General features: G+C 47.3%; 2 protein-coding genes across 3 annotated transcripts; both read right to left on the bottom strand.

The window, feature by feature from the left end:
* Window positions 1-752: 752 nt before the first annotated feature.
* Window positions 753-15,975, bottom strand: STK38 (serine/threonine kinase 38). The gene is made up of 14 exons (XM_063418488.1): window positions 15,781-15,975; window positions 13,842-13,974; window positions 11,322-11,373; window positions 11,055-11,177; window positions 10,478-10,561; window positions 9,676-9,799; window positions 9,127-9,281; window positions 7,485-7,587; window positions 6,892-6,953; window positions 6,227-6,344; window positions 5,747-5,870; window positions 4,973-5,068; window positions 4,637-4,731; window positions 753-3,821 (listed from the first exon to the last, which is right to left on the bottom strand). Exons 2-14 carry the CDS (start codon window positions 13,970-13,972, stop codon window positions 3,691-3,693), a joined length of 1,398 nt encoding a protein of 465 aa, XP_063274558.1. The 5' UTR covers window positions 13,973-13,974; window positions 15,781-15,975; the 3' UTR covers window positions 753-3,690.
* A 910-nt stretch (window positions 15,976-16,885) lies between these two features.
* Window positions 16,886-21,405, bottom strand: LOC134561311 (parathyroid hormone 4-like). 2 transcript variants are annotated; one of them, XM_063418195.1, is made up of 4 exons: window positions 20,491-21,405; window positions 19,029-19,198; window positions 17,900-18,183; window positions 16,886-17,222 (listed from the first exon to the last, which is right to left on the bottom strand). In XM_063418195.1, exons 2-4 carry the CDS (start codon window positions 19,115-19,117, stop codon window positions 17,155-17,157), a joined length of 441 nt encoding a protein of 146 aa, XP_063274265.1. In that variant the 5' UTR covers window positions 19,118-19,198; window positions 20,491-21,405; the 3' UTR covers window positions 16,886-17,154. The 2 variants fall into 2 exon arrangements, with proteins under 2 accessions (XP_063274265.1, XP_063274264.1); XM_063418194.1 differs by having other exon boundaries at window positions 17,900-18,186; window positions 20,491-21,383.
* Between the last annotated feature and the right edge of the window lie 216 nt (window positions 21,406-21,621).

The following is a 21,621-nucleotide window of genomic DNA, read 5'->3' as shown; positions in this document are numbered from 1 at the left end:
CATTAAGTAAGTGTGGGTTGTGATTCCAAAGTCTTAGGAGGAGTTTGGCATCAGAGCCTGGTTTGGCAGGGAAGTGTTCCCACCATTAGGGCTGAGAGGACCTCAAAGTTCACTTCATCCCTCATGACAGTGATGTTCCAAAGGCAGCACAAACACTCCCAAAGCCACAGCTGACCCACAAACTGCAGCATCTCCAACAAGCCCCAGGATTTTTGGTCAATGCTGTGAAAAGTGCTCTCCACTTCTACCTTGTCTGCAAAGAAAACAGCTTTGGAGCAGGTCTGACTTTGATTTCCATCTTCAGCCTTGGATGTGCTTCCAGGCTTCTTTTGATGAAGTTTGGGATGGGCACTAAGAGTTTGAACAAGGTGGGATTTGTGTGAAGACCTCACAGCACCTTCCATTATCTGGAGGGGCTACAAGAAAAGTGGAGGAGGACTCTTCATCAGGACCTGGACAAGGGGAATGGCTTCCCACTGCCACAGGGCAGGGTTAGATGGGATATTGGGAAGGAATTGTTCCCTGTGAGGGTGGGCAGGCCTGGCACAGGGTGCCCAGAGCAGCTGTGGCTGCCCCTGAATCCCTGGAAATGTCCAAGCCCAAGCTGGACAGGGCTTGGAGCAACCTGGGACAGTGGAAGGTGTCCCTGCCCACGGCAGGGTGGCACTGGATGAGCTTTAAATTCCCTTCCAACCCAAACCATTCCAGGATTCCCTGATTCCTCTTTGGAAAACACAACACCAACAAGAGTGTGTTTACTAAGAGGATTTTATTTACACAACACAATGAAATCGCTCCGTAAAAAGTTGACTACACCTGCCAAATTGTACAGTGCAATTTTGTAACAGCTTTTAAATATTTACAGAACACTTCTTCAACTTAGAGGTTAAGGCAGAGTCAGGGCACAGTGATAAGAAACACTTAGTGCAGCTTTGTGCTAGGCATGATACAGAGAGGAACTGGCAGCATAAGGTGTTCAGATCCATTGGAAATTCAGATTGGAATTACTTCTAAAATCCAGCAATTGCATCTTAAAAAAAAAAAAAGAGGTAAAAGATACAAACAACCTCAAAACACAAAAATATGTAAAAATGTTTGGCTACCATGGGAGATGTAACAGGCATCCAAAATCCTTGCTGTTAGCAGTGAAGTATGGATCCTGGGAAGGAAACACTGCAGGAGACACTTTTTTCCCTAATGTTGGTAAAAAACTGGAACAGGATGCAGGCTCACAATGCACCTGGGACACAGAACCTCTCGCTGCAAAGGTGTGTCCAGCAGGATTGGATTCAAAGACGTCCAACTTTTGCTGGAAGACAGCAGGAATGAGGCACCCAACTGCTCCTCATGCCTTTGAAAACTTCACCTTGGACTCCAGTGCCACACGTGAGGGGTCCCACTTCAAACACAGCACTAAAAATGCACAATACACAGTACTAGAGTTGGTTTTTTACATCAACTTATCACAACTAAAAAATGTTTAGCTTTTTCATCTTTGGTATTTATAAATAAAAATGCTGATCCCTTTCAGTAAAGGGCTAAGAATGAAGCTATTATCTCAAAATCATTTGTTCCTAATCCACAGCAGCTTCAAAAGATTTTGATTTTTGTTTTTGCTTTAAGGCAGTAACTAAGCTGTTAGGAATTGAAAAAAAATTGTCTTACATTACTTCCAATGGCTTATAAGGCATCATTTTCAAATGGCTAGAAGAAACTTCAGGATAAGAATGGAACAGTTTGAGCAGCTGGTACCAGTCCTTCATGCAAATGAAAAGGGAGCAGAATGTGATCTAGGGGTGAGTTGGTGCAAGCCTGATCCTCTAAGTGATTCCTTCCTTTAGCCCTTGTTCATCGAGCGAGCCCTTCAGACTGCAGAGATCCTGAGACTCCTAATTAAGGCTCGTTTTGCATTTCAGCTTGGTAGGATCCAGCTGCTGTCTGAACTGCTGATGGCAAGTCCTAAACTCGTGGGACACGTACAAAAAGCACAGGGCTGGTGAGGGGAGGACCCTGACGAGTTCTGTACAGTACTGGCAGTCCCCCACCAGTCCTTCAGATGGCACTCGAGTCAAGAGACATCTAGGTAAACATTCCCTAAAAGCACCTATATATATATCAAAAAATTCTACTACAAATCCATTTTGTTTCATTTTCTAATCAAGAAAATCAGCACGAAACAGACCTGGAAGCCTTTTTTTTCCTGTGAGACATCACTGGAGCTTTGTCTTGTCTGTACTCCAAAGTTAAGTGTTCAGCACCAAGAGAAGTTTGCAGGAATCCAACAATTTGAATTGAGAGACACTTTTAGAAACCTCATTGAATTGTATTTTTAATATCTGATTGTAAATTCCAGACTGGAACCACACAGGCCAGAGGGTTAATGCCACCTGCCCCTGGAATTGCAGAGTTAACTACAAACAGGCACAAAGTGGAGCCTGTGGTTAGAAAAAGGAATTGGGAAAAGCTCAGCTGAGGCAGAATCCTCCCTCCCAAAATGCTGTCATGTTCTGAGAGAGGCTTAGGCAAGGAAAGGCACTTTGGGGCTCTGCTGGAGGGACCTGATCAAAACTGAATGTACTTTTATAAATTAGAGTAGGCAACAATCAGTGAGTGGACACAGTGGGTTCCACTGCCCCAAAAGTGACCCCGTGAGCCACCATCCACAGAACAGCCAGGACAGCAGGGAGGGAACACCAGGCAGGCCCCTGTCAGCAACATTCTGATCCTGTTCTGCTAAACACCAACAGCAAAAACCCACAGAAGATGGGTTTGGCCTTCAAACCACAGAAGATGCTGCAGAGCTCAGAGAAACAGCAGCAGCCAGCCTGGGGAGCCTCGGGGCTGGCCCAGCTGTGCACAACTTGCCCACCAAGGATCAGGTTCCTGGCATTTCCCTCCCTCTGCTCTTATTGCAGACCCACTTATGTGGCCAGCTGTAATTTATCTGCATTGTTTATGGATCCACCCTGACATACAGTAACCAAAAACTCAGCGCTCAGTGGAGGAAATGGCCCATTTCTCCTCTATTTAGGAAAGAAAAAGTGTTGCAAAATCTTTCAATTTCAAAAAAAATACTAAATGGCTTGAGGGTCACTTAGTACCAAAAGTAAAGTGCACCAGAACTGGAGGCCACAGCGACAGAGCTGAGAAATGCTATTGAGGAGGCTTCCAAGGAGAATTATAAAAACAGCACTACAAAGTAAGGTTAAGGCAATCCAAGTTGTGTCCTTCGAGTAGACAGTTTCCTGGAGAGTTGTCTGTCTCAAGCTTCAATTATTGCTTTGTTTCCTCTGTCCTGGAGTCCTCAGCTACTGGGCTGGCAGAATTGGCAGAGTGAGTTTGTCACTTAATGCAGGACTGGACACAGTCCTGTAGAATCCCGTGCTTTGCAATGCCAAAGGGAAAGCTTGCTCTCATCTCCCAATGGACTGGACAGTCTGGCAAAGAATATAAAAAACACTCTTGCTCCTGAAGCAGCAAAAGGTGCTGGCAGCAGAGATGATACAAATGTGGAATTTTTCAATGGCGCAGGAAAAAAATCCTTAATAACAACCAGGTGTGTAACAAAACAGAGTCCTGAAGTCTTCTCCGAGAGTTGATAGCCCTCAAGTTTCCTTTAATAAAAAAGGACAAGTTCTTTTATGGGTATAAACAGAATTCCATGGCTCAGAAGTCCCAGGTAAAGCTGTGTTACTTCCCTCCTTTCATATAGGATGGAATTGCTCCTCGGGCTGTCAGGCCCTCGAAACGCTTGTAGGTGTAATTGATAAAAACCCAGTCTTTGTTCTTGTAGTCAGTCTCTGGGTGGTTGCTTGTTGCCACTGGGAAGACATAGAAGAAATAGAATTATCCTTTGGAACTGCAGGGTTTATTATACAAAACACTGGATGAATGTTTCTAAAGGAACAAAATATCCTAAACGCAGGATGCAGCTTCATGCTTCAATCCCAGGAAAGAACTGCTGGGACACAGGACATGGCACAAGCATTTTAAGCTAAAAGAGGGTAGATTCAGAGCACTTAGAAAGAAGAAGTTTTTTACAATGTGAGCTGTGAAACACTGGCACAGGTTGCCCAGAGAGGTGGTGGATGCCCCATCCCTGGAAGTGTTCCAGGCCAGGTTGGACAGGGCTTGAAGCAACCTGGGACAGTGGGAGGTGTCCCTGACCATGGCAGGGTGGAATGGGATGAGCTTTAAGGTCCCTTCCAACCCAAACCAGTCTGGGATTCTGTTTTTAAACTCCTGGAGCAAATGAGTGACTCTGCTGTGATCCTTCAAAGACTCACACCAGAACATCCCCTTCAGTTCCACCTCTCCCTACCCCTACTCCAAGCGCCAGCAGGAATCAGCACTGAGGGGAACCTGCAGCATTGGGCTCTCAGGCCCTGCTGAGATTTGAACTTTCTGGAAGCTCCACTGCCTTTGAGAGCTGCCCTTTCTCAGGCAACTCCCACATCATTTACAAGCCTGCATCTCCTGGAACCCAAATTCCAGCTTGCAGCCCTGCACTGCAAGGCTTCCAAGCTCTTTGGTCATGATTAAAAAAGAATCAGCATCTAGTAAGATCTGACTAACAGGAAGGATTATTCTACAGGAGAAGAGGAAGGTTTACACAGAGAATCAAACAATTATTTACCTGTTGGTTTAAGGATATCAGATTCTGGAAATTCATCAAAGTTTGAGGTATCATCAATGCTTTTAATTTCTATTGAAATCGCAGCAGGTCTCTCCCTGCCAAGAAGAGCAGATGGAGCATTGAGATTTCAAAGGCAGACAAAGCAGGATTCAGCCACCTTCCATTTCTTAACATAAGATTGAAAGTACCTAAACCTCAGCAAGCTTCAGGCAGAGCAAAATGCTGTCCCCCACAGCTGGATATGATAAATGCCAGTCAGCTGCTCCCTGCTGCAGACCAGGGCTGGCCTGAGCAGCCCCTAGAGAAGAGCAGTTGCTTTTCTGCAAAGCATCTTACCTGATGTGCTCCCAATCAACCCCTTCAAAGAATGGGTTACTCTTTATTTCCTCCACACCAGATGCACCAATTCTGTGCTCCCATTCACAGCAAAATCTGGGATGGAAGGAAGAATGAAAATGAAGGGAGAATGAAAACGAAAGCATTCCATCCAGAAATGGAACAGCTTTCTGAACTGATACTGCTGCAGTTTCTTAACATATAAATGGAACAGACTAAGAACTTCCACAGGAAAACCAACACACAAAGTTATGTGCAGGAATGTCATGTCCAATGCCACAGTTAAGATGTGCTATTCCTTCACAACAGGAAAATGTGACCTTTCTATTTCAGGACCAGAGCAGAGCAGGAGAACATATAAAGCCTAAAGAGCCAGACATTTATATTTCTGTTCTGAGAACAGATACTGAAGTACAAATGAGTCAACAAGCACTGGGATACATTTGTATGCTCTAGTGCATACAAAGGCAAAATCATTGCTGTTGCAAGAAGTCAGCTCTGTCAAAAGGATTGAACTTTTGTCATTCCATGAGAAGCTTGCAGGCAAAATAAGGAGCAGAAACATTTTGCCACAGTAGCAGCACTTCCATGGGAGCTCCTTTTTAGCACAGGGAACCACTAAATGGCCTCAGAGACAAAAGTAATGCATTTGATGCATGTGTGTAAGAGTTTGTAGCATCAGGGTTTTTCCATGTGAAACATGAGAGGCACAGAATATAGAGACAAGACAAGAAAATTAGCGCTGTATTAACTGGCAAACCATGGGGCTGGCACCTTAAAATAAGATCCTTTGCTTTATCAGAGATTGGAACCTCTGGAGGAAATGTCAGGGTCTCCTTCCAGTTCATCACTTTCTTATACGTCTCTTGAGGAGTCTCAGAACAGAATGGTGGATAACCTGAAAAGAAACAAAAATACAATCCTGGATCCAAGCAAAACTAATTCCTGAAGTCAGAACACACCTCAAAGACCAGGCAAGGAGTGGATGCTCTGGGAACTTGACCCCAAGCACAGAAATAGGCTGTCCAGGGAAGATGTAGCTGTCCCAGCCCTGGAAGTGGCCAGGGCCAGGTTGGACAGGGCTTGGAGCAGCCTGGGACAGTGGAAGGTGTCTCTGCTCATGGCAGGGGTGGGACTGGATGAGCTTTAAGATCCCTTCCAACCCAAACCAATCTGGGATTCTGGGATTCTGTGAATATTCTGATGTCCTGCTCCACCGTTCCCGCCTACAGCCCTGCCCTGCCTGTTCCTTACCTATCAACATCTCATACATGATGACCCCCAGGGACCACCAGTCACACAGCTTGTTGTATCCAGTCTGCATGAAAACCTCAGGAGCAATGTAATCTGGAGTTCCCACCGTGGAAAAGGCCTGGAACAAACACCAGTAGTTACACATCTGTAGGGAAAACTGCCTGCCATGGACATGGGAACTTCCACAACAGTGGTTATTTAGAGGAAGACACCAGATTGTCTCTGAGATCCTTTAGCAAAGGTATTTAAAGCCTTTCTTCCAAGATATGTAGAGACAAAATCAACATCTTCATGTGAGAGAATCTTAAAATAGCATCAGGAAAACAGGGAAGGGTATCACTGTCCTGGAATGGGTCACCTTGGAATGGGCCAGCAGCCCTGTGTGAGATGGGAAGTGGCAAGAACTGATCGTTTTGGCTGGGAGACTTCAGATATCCATGTAAATAATTATGGCAGTGCTGTCTCTAGCACATATGTCACCAGCTGTTCAGCAGATGGATGAAGGACAAACCAGAGTCATTCCTTTTCTTTTTAAAAAATGCCTCAATCTTTTCCTTTCAGGATTGTCCAGAACCCAGATACATTAAAAACTTAATGTAAATCCATGTTCCATTTGGATGCAACACCTCAGCAGGAACATTTCCAAGCAGGTGGAACCCACTCACCAACTGCCGCCGATTCCTCTTCCACGTCTCTGCTTTCCTTTTGGAATTCATGTTCTGGAAAGCTGAAGGAGATTCAATAGCTGTGACTGAATCCTGCTGGACACCCAATATATATTTACCCTCAAACCTTTACACTAAAGATCTCGTTTAAGATGTGTGTCAATATCCCAAACATAAATCTCTCAGCAACTTCCAAACCTGTGAAATATGGGCAACATCTAATCAAGCCTTTCATTAGCAAATCACATTTTCAGGGTTGATGTCTCCATGATCCAAGCTATTCCCCTCAGAGAATAATCCTGGGTACTCAGAGGCTGTGCTGCTTTATTAATTTCAGTAACACTTGAGATGCAGCCAGCAGCTACCAACTCACTGAGTTCTCATTTTATTACACGTGCAAAGGGCTTCAGCAGAGTCTGTTTCAGAGACAAACTGCTGGAAATGAAAATGGGTTTAAAGTAACTGAAATTATTTTTATTTCACAGAAAGTGAAAATTTAGACTCCTCACTGCAGCCACACCCTCACACTGAAATGAGTTGTGTCAGGACCCAAGAGCAACCAAGCAGATACCCTTTGGAGCCAAAGAACTTACTGAAGTCACTGGGAAGACTGTGATTCAAGTTCCTGTAAAATTCTGTCCTGTGGGCTTTCTTCAGTCCAGTACATAGACCAAAATCTGAGAGTTTCACGTGGCCCTAGGAATAAACAAAAACAAACAAACAAAAAAGACATTGTCACAGTAAATCTTGGCATCAGCAAGGCTGGAAGAGAACCCAACACCATCATCAACACCTCTAAATGATATCCCCAAGTGCCACATCCAGATGCCTCTTAAACACTTCCAGAGACTGTGACTCCACCACTTCCCTGGGCAATTTATTCCAATGCCTGACCACTCCTGCAGTGGAAAAAAAATGTAGTATCTAATCTGAACCTCTCCAGCACAACTTAAGGCCAGTTCCTCTGATTCTTTCACTTGAGACATGGCAGAAGAGCCTGACCCCCACCTGGCTGCACCTCCCTGTCAGGGAGAGGCAGAAGGTCCCTCCTGAGCCTCCTTTTCTCCAGGCTGAGCCCCCTGTGGTCTCTCAGCCCCTCCTGGTGCTCCAGACCCTTCCCCAGCTCCATTCCCTTCTCTGGACACGCTCCAGCCCCTCAATGTCCTTTGCCTTCCTAAACCTAGCACTGAATGTGTAAAGGGAATGAAGCCATCAATACTTCCATTGCTACTCCACAGAGAAAGCCCAGTGACAATTCACTTCAGGAAACCTTTGCTCTGCAAGTTCCCAAACACTTCAGGGTGAAAGGAAACATCTCCAGAGGCAGCTGCAGTCCCTGGGTTGTGTATTGGCCCCAAGAGATAAAAAACACCCTCAGTTCAGTGACTGAATCTGTCCTGGTGACCACACTGACTATGTACAATTTTTAGGAGTGTATATATTTAATATACCTCCTTTTCAAACTCCTAATGTGTGAATGTCTAGATGCAAACATTCTGAATTGGACACACTGTTTGGAGAAGCTGTGGCTGTCCCAGCCCTGAAGTGTTCAAGGCCAGGCTGGATGGGGCTTGGAGCAGCCTGGGACAGCAGCAGAGGGTGGAACAGGATGAGTTTCAAGGTCCTTTTCAACCCAAATTCTGGGATTCTGCAGTAATTCCACCAGTGCATTCCACGGTAGTGGGAAAGTCATTATTTACTGCTGGCAAACTCTTTCCAAGAAATCTTGATTTTAGGCAAACTTGGAGTGACACTGAAGGAGGACACTGAAGCAATCAGGCTTTCTGCAAAGTGCCTGCAATAACCAGGTAGCCTGGGCAGCCCTCAGGAGCACCCTGATCCTGAGGGGGATTCTCCATTCTCAGCCTGGCTGCTGGAACAGCCACGTCCCACATTTGGTACGAGCAGAGCTGGCAAGTGGGAGTGTGACAGATGTGAGAGGAAAAGGAAACAGCTTTGCCTATGAGGGAACTGAAACCACGTGCTTTAAACTGCATCTGAAATAGCCAAAAATAGTTTAAACAGCTGGCAGAAGAGCTCAAGGTCTGAGTGGAGCTGGGGTCTTTCCTGGCTTTTGGGGATTTTCCCGGGCAATTTGGCAGATATGCCCTCAAAAGCTGGAAGGAACTAAATACAGAGGCACCACCTTCTTCCACAGCTGCCAAGGCCCCTTGAGGTCGATATGAACAATCCCAAGGCCTCTCTGCTCCTCCCCAGGCAATGGGCAGCCCTTACCTTGCTGTCCAGGAGGAGGTTGTCAGGTTTGATGTCCCGGTGGATGAATCCCAGCTGGTGGATGGAGTCGATGGCGAGCACGGTCTCGGCGATGTAGAACTGCGTCTCCTCCTCTGTCAGAGTGTCCTTCTTCATCAACAGAGTCATCATGTCACCTGAAAACCCCCAGAGGTGAACACACAGCCTCCACTCTCACCAAGTCTGAAGACATTTATAGAATAAAGCTATTTCTGCTGCGTTCAGCTCAAAACAGCAGGTTAGAGGTTGGAAATGCTGCGGCTCTGTAGACAGCCAGGGCATAGCAAGGATAGGAACTAGAAGATTATTAAAGCCAAATTTAAATACCTGCAGCTTGAAGACCCAAACAGGAAACCTCAAGCCTACCAAACATCTCAGCACCCTAAAAAGCAGAAATCTTGATCCCTCCCAGATATACAGTACAAACACCACTGCAGGGCACCCACATACACTCTGTCCCAGACTGCATTTGCAATGAAGAAATTAGCAATCCTAAACAAAAGGTGAGCAGCCCTTGCATCCCAGAGTTACCTCCAGGCAGGAACTCCATGATCAGGTAGAGGTTTAGCTTGTCCTGGAAACTGTAGAACATCTTCACAACCCACAGGCTGTCTGCCTCCACCAGGATGTCCCGCTCCGCACGGATGTGGCCAACCTGGACACACACAGTGCATGGGATCACTTTTAGTAAATGCATTTATTTCACAGGCAATTCCATTATTATTCTGAGCAGCATCAAATATTGAGATGACAAAAGTCCAACTTCTGCACAAAGGCAGAGGCACTATGAGAACTTCAACATGTAGTTGATTATATACATATATTTTATTATATATACACCTATTAAACCTATACATTATATAAATCCTATATACAAAAATCTCAATTCTTTACAAATATATCTAATCATTATATGTCTTTTTGAAAACACAAAGGCTTCATCCCAGAATGACTGTCCCAGATCATTATATATCCAGAACTACCAGCAAAGGAAAGTCTAAAAAATGTTAAATGCTGCTGCTTTTTGTCTCTGAATTCCAGCAGTTTTATCTCTGATATTTATATCAGATCCTGTAGTCAGAAATGCAGTAAAACACTGGCTTTGAAATCTGCATCGAATCATTTGCACAAGACTTTGTGTTGAAGGAGCCCACTAGCAAAGGAGTCCTTGTGAATTCAGAGATTTTTCTGATTTCCTCTGTAAGAAAAGCCGTAAAAAAACCCCAGAATTTTTAACCACTAAACAAAAGCACAGATGCCCACTCCTCCTCTGCACCCACCACAGTGAGCTCCCAGAGTGATCCATGGTACAGTTCCTGCTGTTGTTGCTCACCTGCTCCTTCTCAAGCATGTCAGCTTTGCGCAGGATTTTCATGGCATAAACGTGCCCCGTGTCCTTCTTCTGCACCAGACGCACCTGGGGGCACAAGGATTCCATCAAACCCAGCATTCCCAACTCCTGACACAGTTGGCTATCGAGCCCTTGGCTTCCATTTCATTTATTTATCTCAGATTATAAAGCATTACACAGTGCAAGGAATGGCACAAAGTGCTGTTAATGCCAGGAGCTGCAGTTATTTCAACACAGAGGACACCGACACCTAAAGCAGGTGGTCCAAAGCCACCACAAGAGACTTTGCAAGGGCCCTCCACCTCTCCCTAAGTCCACCTTTAAAACCCACTGCAAACCTGTATTTAACTGTCCATCAGGTCCTTTTCAACATCATTCCATTTGCTTTAAGCACAGGATGTCTTGAACCAGCATTTTTTAGGTAAAAAACCAGCTGCACCTGACTGCTCAGCTAAAGTCCATCTGTGGTTGTTACCTTTCCCTTGTAGAAACTGAGCAAGTCTTTAACAAACACCAGAGCCACTTAAAAACACTTGTAGTCATTTTTTTCTGGACTCACCTCTCCAAATGCTCCTCTGCCTATTACTTTTAGAGACTCAAAGTCCTCCAGTCCGAGCCTGGTTCTCTTCAGGCGAAGGAACTCCGTCTCCTTTTGTGCATGTGCCGACCTCCTGATTCTTTTCTAGAGTTTAAGAGACCCCAGTGAGAGTTCTGCAGGTGGGTTCCACAGGCACCACAGCAATTCCAAGGCAAGATCCCAGATCTCCATTTAGAAAAGAACATTTCTTGTATTTAACCATTAAGATAGTTTTTCCATATTCATTACCTCTTCATCTTTTAGGCCTTCTTCTTCCATCATTTGTTCTAGTTTCTTTTGTCTAGAGCAGACAAATTAGAAAAATAGAGGTTGAATCATTAACCTTGCTTTTTAAATCAAATTAAAAAAAAAAAAAACTCAAGTTGAATCATTAATGTTGTTTCATAACAAGGTGCACATATCCACAGCCTCTGGTCTGTGCCAGCAAGTTACGAGGGTAAAGATGTACAGGAGAGACTCAGGAAATTAATTCTGAAGAATCTACAATCCAGTTTTATAATTCCAACCTTGTCCTCTCTGGTTTTAATAAACTTAAGCCTGCCTTGAGTTTCACAAGTTATTCAAGTGTACATTTTTGCTGTACACAAATACAAATTGAGAGATCTGGGTTCTGTTCCTGTCTGTCTCTGACAGCTGGGCAAGTCACTTCAGGCCAGAGCCATAAGAAGCACTTAAACACCAGAATTTCACTTTTTCCAGGGAGAATTGGTATTCAAACACATTTAAAGTTTCTCTGCACTTCAAACAATTCACATGCAAGATGAGAAAAGTTATTTTAGATTCCCTAATCCCTGAGATACTCAAAATATTTGGGAAGAGGAAACTTGTCTGTACATGTTCTCCCCCTTAAAGAATCAGAAATATTTACAGCCTTAGTACAAAAGGATTATTTGGGAGAAAAGAAAGGAGGAAGCAAGACTTTAAAGGGGAATGACTTCAGGGGACACTTGTTATGATTATCCTCTGGGAAGTTTTTCCCAGTGCCAGTCATATTAACAGCTGGCTGAACTGGGACTGGTGGTTTGGGACATTACAATTGTACTAAAGAATTCCTTCTCTTTCTGCAAGTCATTCTTTGCAAGAGCCTCTTCCTGTCTCCTGGGGCTCTCTGCAGCTGCTGCGATGTGATAATATTTGGGGTTATCTCTTCAGAATCACTCACAGTGAAAATGCCCTTGCACAAATTCCATGAGCCCTGCCCACTCATCCCAATCCACACTCAAACCAGCAACTCCAGTAGCAAAGTCTGTGCAATACACAGAATTAAACAGCTCAGCAGGACTGGGTGAGGCAAAGCCATGCTGAAATTCCCCCAAGTACCCCTAACAGGGTCAATCTGCACTTCAGGATACAGTGTCAACACCATTTATACTCCAAATTACACACCCACAGACATCTGTTGTTACAAAAACATGTAACTTAGAAAGTCCAGTCTGTTTGTTCAGACAAGGTCTTGATCCTAAACAGAAAAAAAAATTGAGATTTTGGGAGTACACAACAGTGCTCATAATAAGTAAATAAATTTTAAAGGCAAGAGCTGTGTGAAGAGAACGAAATTAATTAAATCAGTGATATTTCTGCCTGAAGTGGAGCTCAGTCTCTCTTTACTCATTTGAAGCTTTGAAGAAAATATCTTTGCACATTAATATTTATTTCTAAATTGCTTCCTCATTTCTGCAGCTCTTGCAGTGAGCAGGCATTGGGGAGCTCCTCAGAGCTTGGGCAGCAAAGCCAAACCAACACTGCACCATTTTCCAAATTCTGCTTATAGACTCCACGGCAAGCTGGGAGAACAGCAGAAGTCTCAGTGCTACAACCTGAGGATATTCAGCAAATTAGAGAGTTCCAGCCCAAGGAAAGCCCCACAGCTCAGCCCAGTCCTTTGTTATATCGGACTGGGGAACTTGAAGAGGTGCCCCAGGTTGAGTCAGTCACTGGTGGCTCCTCACAGCATCCCCTCCTTGGCTCCTTGCATTGGCTTCCTGCAGGTCCTGCCCATGGATTGGGGCAATCCCAGCACAGACACAGAGAAAGGACTGGGAGCAGTCCTGGGAGAAGGGCTTGGGGGTGAGGCAGAGCTGGACATGCCCCAGCCCAGACCCCCCAAGCCCTGGGCTGAGTCCCCAGGGTGGGGATTTTCCCCCTCTGCCTGCCCAGGTGAGACCCCACCTGCAGGGCCCAGCACAGGAAGGGGCTGGGGCTGCTGGAGCCAGGCCAGAGGAGGCACCAGGATGAGCAGAGGGATGGAGCAGCTCTGCTGGGAGGAAAGGCTGGGACAGCTGGGAATGTTCAGCCTGGAGAGAAGAAGGCTCCAGGGAGACGTGAGAGCCCCTTGCAGGGCCTAAAGGGGCTCCAGGAGAGCTGGAGAAGGACTTGGGACAAGGGATGGAGGGACAGGACACAGGGAATGGCTTCCCACTACCAGAGGACAGGGTTAGGTGGGATATTGGGAAGGAATTCTTTTCTGTGAGGGTGGGAGGCCCTGGCACAGGGTGCCCAGAGCAGCTGTGGCTGCCCCTGGATCCCAGGAAGTGTCCAAGGCCAGGTTTGGATGGACCTTGTAGCAACCTGGGACAGTGGAAGCTGTCCCTGCCCATGGCCGGGGGTGGAACAGGATGAGCTTTAAGGTCCTTTCTAACACAAAGCAGTCTGTGATTTTATTTGTGCTTTGGCACAAGAAAACTAAATTCCTTCAATATAAATTTTGGCTCTTATCCAGTATGGAAGGGAAACAAGGAGGATTTTTACCTCATCTCCCGCTCCTCGTGCTGGGCAATGAGGTTGCTGTAGAAGTTCTCCAACGTCACCTTTGTCATCGTGACTCTCTCCTTGGTGTGGTTACTCATGGACGAGCACGGCGTGGGGCCTGTCATGGCCATGGCTGGCACGAAAGGAGGAGGGAGGAACATCAAACATTATAAATGATAAATAATCCTCAAACACGAGCCCAAAGCCAGTAAGTGATGCTTAATCACAGAGTTCAGATTTTAACAACATCACCGGTCTAAGCTGAGCAGGGAAAAGTCTTACAAAATAAAAGGTACAAGTCAAACTTCCTGTTTTGAACGTTTTTGATCTGAAATTAGAGGGAAGGAAACTTAAGAAAGTTTGTGCCTCAAAAACCACAATTTCAGCCAGTACTGCAAATGTTTATTGCTCCCACCACGTTCTATCTTTAATGAATGTTCAAAACTCAGGAAGATCACACTGAAGCATCTAATCCAGAAGTTATTCTTCCCATAACCCCTGCAGAAATAATTCCACCAGTTGCCTACTGGTTCCTCTGCTGTGAAATTTATCTAAATCCTGAAAGTCATCCCAATAACAGAGCAACTGAGGAATGAGCAAAAAGGGCATTTACTTGCCCTTAAGCACTTTCACTCGATGTTTTCTCAGAGAAATTTGACCAAATCCAGAGGATCACTGCCTTTAAGCAAGTTGTAGGTTAAAAAATAGCCCAAAATCCAAACCCAAGTCTGTGACATATTTATTTTTAAGCAAGATATATATCTGAATATCCTTTTATTTCTGACAATAGAGTATATAAATACTGAAGTGTGGTACCCTCAGTCAGCAGCAGTTTCAGGATATTTGACACCCCAGCTCTATTTCCTGATACGCACAAAAAACCCCAAAGATTTCAAATGTCCAACTGCGCCTTACCCTGCTCCTCCTGGGCACCACATAACTCGCAGTAAGGTAACAGAGTTTTGCAACTATTACTAGAAATTGCAGACAAAACAGGTGAGACACTTCCTATTTTTACAACCCCAGGCACTGCCAACACACTCAAATGACTCTTTCTGTTCAGTTTTTGCAGGTTTTTACACCCCGCAATCCACCTCCCTCCCAGACAGCAGCTCCGTGTGTGCCGCCTTCGCAGGCTCCCCGCGGGACAGGAGCTGGTGAGGATCTGTGTGACTTTTGAGATGGAATTACGGCTTTATGTGAGGTGGGGTCACGGCTTTATGGAGGAGCAGCTCAGAGTGACACAGACAAGTGGGGGGGTCACACTCTGCGAGTGCCCCTGGATATGGGGTCACACCCTCGGAGGTGACAGCCCCAGAAATGGGGTTGGACACCCGGAGATGGGGGGTTGCACCCTGAGGTGGTGAGCGGGAGGTGTAAAAGTCATGGGCGGTTTTCACTTCCTAGAGATCAAACCAGGAAAATCGGACAGAATGGGGTGCAGGAGAAAAAGGGAAGGGAAAGAAATGAGAAAGTGTCGGTGCCAAACCACCTGTTGGTGCTCGGGGCACTTCCACGGGGATGGGCGCTCCGAGCCCACCCATCACCCCGGGGGCCGCGGGACGGAGCGGGGCCGGACGCCCCCGCACCGGGGCTCGACCCGGGAGGTGACACCGGCGTGGCACTGGGGTGGCGGCCCCGCGGCCCGACCGGCGGATGAGCCCGGCAGCATCCCCGGGAGAGGACAAAGGGAGCCCGAGCCAGCAACAGAGGAGGAGCGGGGGAGCCCCGGGCCCGCAGCGCGGCCGCCCCGCGGGAGCGGCACCCGGCGCCGGATGGACCCCGGCCCGCAGCGCCCCGGGGCTCCGGGTGGCCGCCCCCGCTCCGCTCCCCCGGAGCAGCAAAGGGGCCGCGGGGAGGGAGGCAAAGAGGAAGGCGGGGAGGGCATGCGGAGCGCCGGGCGGGGGGCGCCCACGGGAACACGGCGGGAGCGGCTTACCCGGAGCCCCCGGAGGGGCGGCAGGAGCTGCAGGCGAGGCGGGGTCCCGGCGAGGCGGCTGCGGAGAGGCGGGTGGGGGGCTCGGGACCGGGGGCTCGCCCCGCGCCGCTACCGCCGCCCCCCGCACCGACAGCGACCCGGCCGGGACGGGCGGCCCAGGGACCGCTACGGCAGCGCAGGCGCCCCGAGCCCGGCCCGCCCCGCCCGGGCGGGGCCCCGCGCCCGCCCGCCCCCGCCGGCAGCGCCTGCGCCGCGCCCGGCCCCGCGCTGGGCTCGGGCCGTGCCCGCCCGGGGCTGCGGGACCGGGCAGCGGGACCGGGCAGCGGGACCGGGCAGCGGGACCGGGCAGCGGGCGCGGCTGGAGGGGCGGCGGGGGCACATCAGCCCTCGCTGTCCCCTGGGTCCGGGCAGAGGCAGCGGCGCTGTGAGCTCTGCGGTGCCGGCCTGCCCGCGGTGCTGCTGGGATGCTCCTGGGGTAACTCCCCTGGCCTGGCTGCCTGCATAAGTTCCCTCCTTCCCGCAGTGGTGCTGTGACCCGCAGCCTCCCAGCACAGAGCCTGGGCTCGCCGTCCAGGGGAGGCTGGTTGTCCCCATCCCCGTAGAGGTTATACACATCACCCAATGGCCACAGGAGCACGGCGTGCCCAGGGACAGAGGCCACCGAGCCACCAGCAGTCCCCTCTGCCTCCCGGGGGTCAAGGACAACCCCTCAGTCCCAGAGGAAACTGCATCTGCAGGGACAGAGAGGCTGATCCAGTGTGCTGGGCAAGACAGGATCATTTCCCAGTGGTTTGAGCTGTCACAGTCAGGCCCCCGGGGCTCCATCCTCTGCCTCTGATGAGGAATCCCACAGCCCAGCTCAGCAAACTCATCGTACAGCTTGGGCTGTACTACCCTTCTTAATCTCCCTCCTCCCGGCTCATGAGGAATGTCTGAAACCATTGGCTTCAACATTGGTTTGACAGGCCTTGGGCACCTAATAGGGAGCTGTGAGGAATGACATAACAGAAGAAAGTGTTCCCATACTCATCCCAGATGTGTAGAGACATTGGGAAAATGTCCTTATGCTTCATTTTATTCACATTTCTAGGGAAAAAAAGGCAATTAAGAGGGTGAAAACGGGTTTTATTGTTCGCATTTTAATCATTGAGAACTCCATTCAATACAGTTGAAGTCTATCAGCAACAGAGGAATTTCAGGCTTTAAAACAGTGTGTAGAGTCCCTACTCAATGGAAATGCTGATAGACTTTTAACACACATGACAGATTTAATTTCTGAAAGACTGACTTTACAGTTAAACTGGATCTAGCTTTGCTCAGACAGAGATGGTCAATTTGTTATCAAAGGTGAACAGCAAAATCCAGTGGTGCCTCTCATGAAACACAGGTGGCCTCATGAATCTGTTTTCCTGCTGCTGTGGGAGCTCTTGGAGGGATTTCACCTGAAGAAAGAAAGGGAAGCGTGGAACAAAAGGCTCAAAGAGGGACCCTGAAAGCTCATTCTCACCTCTGGCACCAGCCGAACAAGGTGGATGTCTGGGACTTTGGCTGACTGGGAATCACTGCCCATTTCTACCTGGGAAAACGAAGGAAAACTTGACTGGTCCAAGATGCTAAACACAGTCTGCAGGCTAAGGAGCAGGAAAAAGCCTTTGTAACTACAGTATAAGAAAAGTGATTACTAGAACAGAGTGTGAAATTACTGCAGGCAGGCGTGAATGGAAGAGAACCTGTATTTAGAGGTAAAGTTCTTCGAGAGTCAAAACACTGGGCTGTGAATGAGCCTGTGAATGTGCAGATTAATGACCCAGACTTCCTGCTATGTGCGAGCTCCAGGAGCTCCAGCGGGCTGCGGCATCTCGAGGACATCCAAGACACACAGGGTGAGGGAAGAGAGGGGACGCATCTCACAGATGGGAGAGGATCTGCCCTGCGTGGGGCTCTGTGTGAACACCGGGAGGAGGGAATGCAGTTAAGGGTTTTCATTTTGCTGTTCACCTTTGCGCTGGAGCCGTTCCTCCAGCAGTGCACGTGTAAAGCGAGGGACAGACACTGGGCTGGGCTGGCACTGGGGGGAGTAATCAAAGGGGGTCGAAAAGGCGCTGTGGGTTCCAGTTACCCTGTGGGATTTTCCCATCCAGCTGCTTCAGTGGGACGAAGCCCTGAGCTTCCATCGGTTCCAGCAGCTGTTTCATGAAGCTTGAAGCCTCCTCTCCGTGGTTGCTGTTGAAATCTGAGGGATCTCGGCTCTTGTGCGCATCCCACGCGGCGTTGGGGACGGGGATGTCCCTGCTGCTGGCGGTGTGCACGGCCCCCAGGGCGTGGTGCAGCCACCGCAGGCGCTTCAGCCCCTGGGCCGCCCGCCCTTTGTCGTGCATGAGCTGGTGCTCGGTCACTGCCCTCCTGCTGCAAGGGAGGGGACACGGGGTCAGCGGCGGGAGATGCCGGTTCGCATCCGGGCGTCCCCGGTGCTTCTCTGCGCTGAGGAGCACCGGAGGTGCCTCAGGCTCCAGCAGCCTAGAGAACCCTGCAGATGGGAAGCTGAAATGCTGTGCTATTCCCAAAGGTGGACCTTCAATCTGCTCTTTTTAAAGAAGGGTAAACTGGGGAGATTGACAATTTGGCCTTTCCCAAATTTAGATTCTTTACAGAGGTTTCAATAGCAGAATAAAGTTCCCTTTCCATCACCTCAGTGTTATGGGACTCTTGGGTTTGTTTCTTTCCTCCCAGAGTTGTAACTCGGGAGTAATTTACCTGAAATCACTGATATCTATGAAATAAAACCAAACTCCTATTTTCTTCAGATACACTAAAATTTTTGAGTCAACTCTTGACGGAGGAGGGCAGGCGAAATCTCAGATGCAAATGTTTCAGGATTCCAGGCTGCTCAGAGATGATCTAACTGCAGCTATAGGCTCCTGCTGCAGATTTGGATCTGAATGGGAACCTAAATATGGAATTTCAGCATGTGCCATCTCCATGGCTTCTGTTGAACATCCTTATGTGATTTGCTACACTGTGTTTAAAAGTGACAACTGAAATGTGGTCCATGTTACACATCTAAATACGCAATTGGTCTAATTTTATACTGCAGAGAGGGTGAGGTAAAATGGTGCTGTATCAAATACATGGAATTCTTCTTCTGGCATGCCTGGAGTAACCAAAAGCAATTCAGAACACAGCCCATGGAATCAAAAGTGAGCAGTTTTCTAATGATATCAATGAAGTAAAAAGGTAACATTGCTTACTTTTCAAGGTCTTGGCACATTGCAAAACAGGCAAAAAAAAGAATTGCCAAAAGTGTAACTGTCTGCAGAGATCTCTGGGGCAGGAACATTTTCTCTCTTCTTTTAAACAGCTCCACAGGACGAGAAGCTGATGGTGGATCAGAAATCTTTCCCTCTGTTCTTGCTTTCACCTGACAAAATCAATTTCAGCCTTTAAGCAGGGGTGAGAGAGGAGCACTGTGCTGTGGTAAAGCATCCCAGGACCTCCCACATCATCCCGGACCCGTGGATTTGTAACATACACAGGAGAGGACAGGTGGGATTCACAGGATATTTCTACATTTCCTTGCTTAGAGTCCTAAATCTCCTTTCCCACTGTTGCCTCTTGATAGAACATTTTGAACTCTTGTGCATTTGCAAGCACAGAAAATTATTTCAGGACTTGGAAGAGACCCTCCTGATTAAAAAACTTCACAGCAAATTGACACAAAGATCGGGATTACTGAAAATCATGAAACTCAAAAGGTATTTAAGGCTGGAGTAGGCATATCAAGTTAAAAGGTGTTCACAGCCCTGGGGTTTGGGCCTTCAAGAACAGAACCTTTTCCATGCTGACCCCTAAATATCCAGGATTACATTAGACTGATACTGGATTTCTGTTCTGTGAAGAAGTGAATTTCTGGCTTAGGGAAGAGACAACTAGAAGATGTAATTGTGCGATGGTTACTTTAATCTATGTTATAATTTCATCCAGCTCTGTATCTGCTCATGGTGCACCCATATCTACCCATCTCTTCAGCCCTACAACACCTTTATTGCCAGGTCTAGCCCTAAAATTTCTTCATTTTTGGTAGTAATGACTGTTTTAGGATTGGCTCCAGCAAATCCTTTATCCATCTACCAGCAAATCCTGTATTAATTTTTACATCAAAACCTGGAGGGGCAACAAAAAAAAGTTGCAGCATTTAAATTGTTGTGTAAGAGTAGTAAAGACAATTTCCTGTACAATTTTTTTGAAGGAATAATTCTTTCTGTGCAGAAGAAAATTGGGATAATAAAAACCTCAGCATCTCCTCAAATGACTTGTCTTCATACTAACTTGAATATTGTCAGTGGCTGGATAAAAAAACAAATTATACATTAATAGAACATAAATACACATCAATTCTGTATTTGCTTGTAACAAGCTCATTCTTAATAAGTCTGCCCCAGTAATTTGTGAGTAATTTTCTTGGTTAATATATTGAAATCAAACTAGATGTGAAGTAACAAGTGGGTATTAGTTCTGATGAAAAACGTGTATTAAATGCAGATACATGCACATAAATATACATGGAGAAGTGTGTATTAAATGCTGAGGGATATTTTAAGTTATGCTAATGCAGACACAATAGAGAAATGACACTTTGCTGCTCTGATCAACAGTTAACTCTACATTAATTAAAAGCATCTCCCAGTTACAAAAGGAACATTATCCACTTACTGCTGGTGGTGTTTGGATCCAGTGCAGCCCTGACCTGCAGAGCCTCCTGCCAGCCCCGTGGTGCTGCTCCAGTGCAGTGACACCGAGTGCCCTTGGCAGCCTTTTATAGCAGCCCAGGGAGCTCGGGAACAATGGGAATGGGCTCCACAGCCCTCTGTGACTAACACCTTGTGCCAGGGAAATGAGGCAGCTCCAGCAATAATAAAGCTGGGGTTTAAAATATTCAGCTGTAACTAAGGAATAGATTGCAGCTTTGCAGGCAGTTTCTTCTTCCTTTGCAGTCTCTCTTGTTTTGTGAGAACTTTTGATTCTAACACAGTTTCCTGTGCCCCGAGATGATGGACAGGGGTTATCCAGATGTTCCAGGGTTGATCAGGAAAAGTGTCTCTGGTGTGGCAGTAGATTTTCTTCCTTTCCATATGGCTCAGGTGTGGGACCCTGAGCTGGGTGGGAGGAATCTAAATTAACAGTACTGGCGACCCCTGCAATGTACACTCAGCAAAACCCAGAATGAACTAGGCTGGAAAAGACCTTTACAATCATTTTGTTCAACCTATGACCTAACACCTCCTCATCAACTAAACCATGGCACTCAGTCTTTTTGTGAACACATCCAGGGCTGGTGACTCCACCACTTCCCTGGGCAAACAATTCCAGCACTCAATCATTCTTTCAGTTAAGATTTTTTTTCTGATGTCTGATGTAAACTTCCGCTGGTGCTGCTTAAGTCTGTGTCCTCTTGTTCTGTCAGTAGTTGCCTGGGAGCAGAGACCGACCCCAACCTGAGTACAACCACCTTTCAGGGAGTTGTAGAGAGTGATAAGGTCACCCCTGAATCTCCGTTTTTCCAGGCCAAACAACCCCAGCTCCCTCAGCCATTCTTTGTAGGGTTTATGTTCCAAGCCCTTCACCAGCCTTGGTGTCCTCCTCTGGACGTGTTCAAGCAAGTTCAAGTTACTCACAGAAAATCTCAGAGCTCGTAATTAATAAAATCCCAGAATGGTTAGACTGGAAGGGACCTTAAAGCCCCTCATCCCACCCCCTGCCATGGCAGGGACACCTCCCACTGTCCCAGGCTGCTCCAAGCCCTGTCCAACCTGGCCTTGGACACTTCCAGGGATGGGGCAGCCA

Source organism: Prinia subflava, chromosome 23 (assembly GCF_021018805.1).
Source record: "Prinia subflava isolate CZ2003 ecotype Zambia chromosome 23, Cam_Psub_1.2, whole genome shotgun sequence".
Classification (NCBI taxonomy): domain Eukaryota; kingdom Metazoa; phylum Chordata; class Aves; order Passeriformes; family Cisticolidae; genus Prinia; species Prinia subflava.
This window is presented reverse-complemented; position numbering and strand designations above follow the sequence as displayed.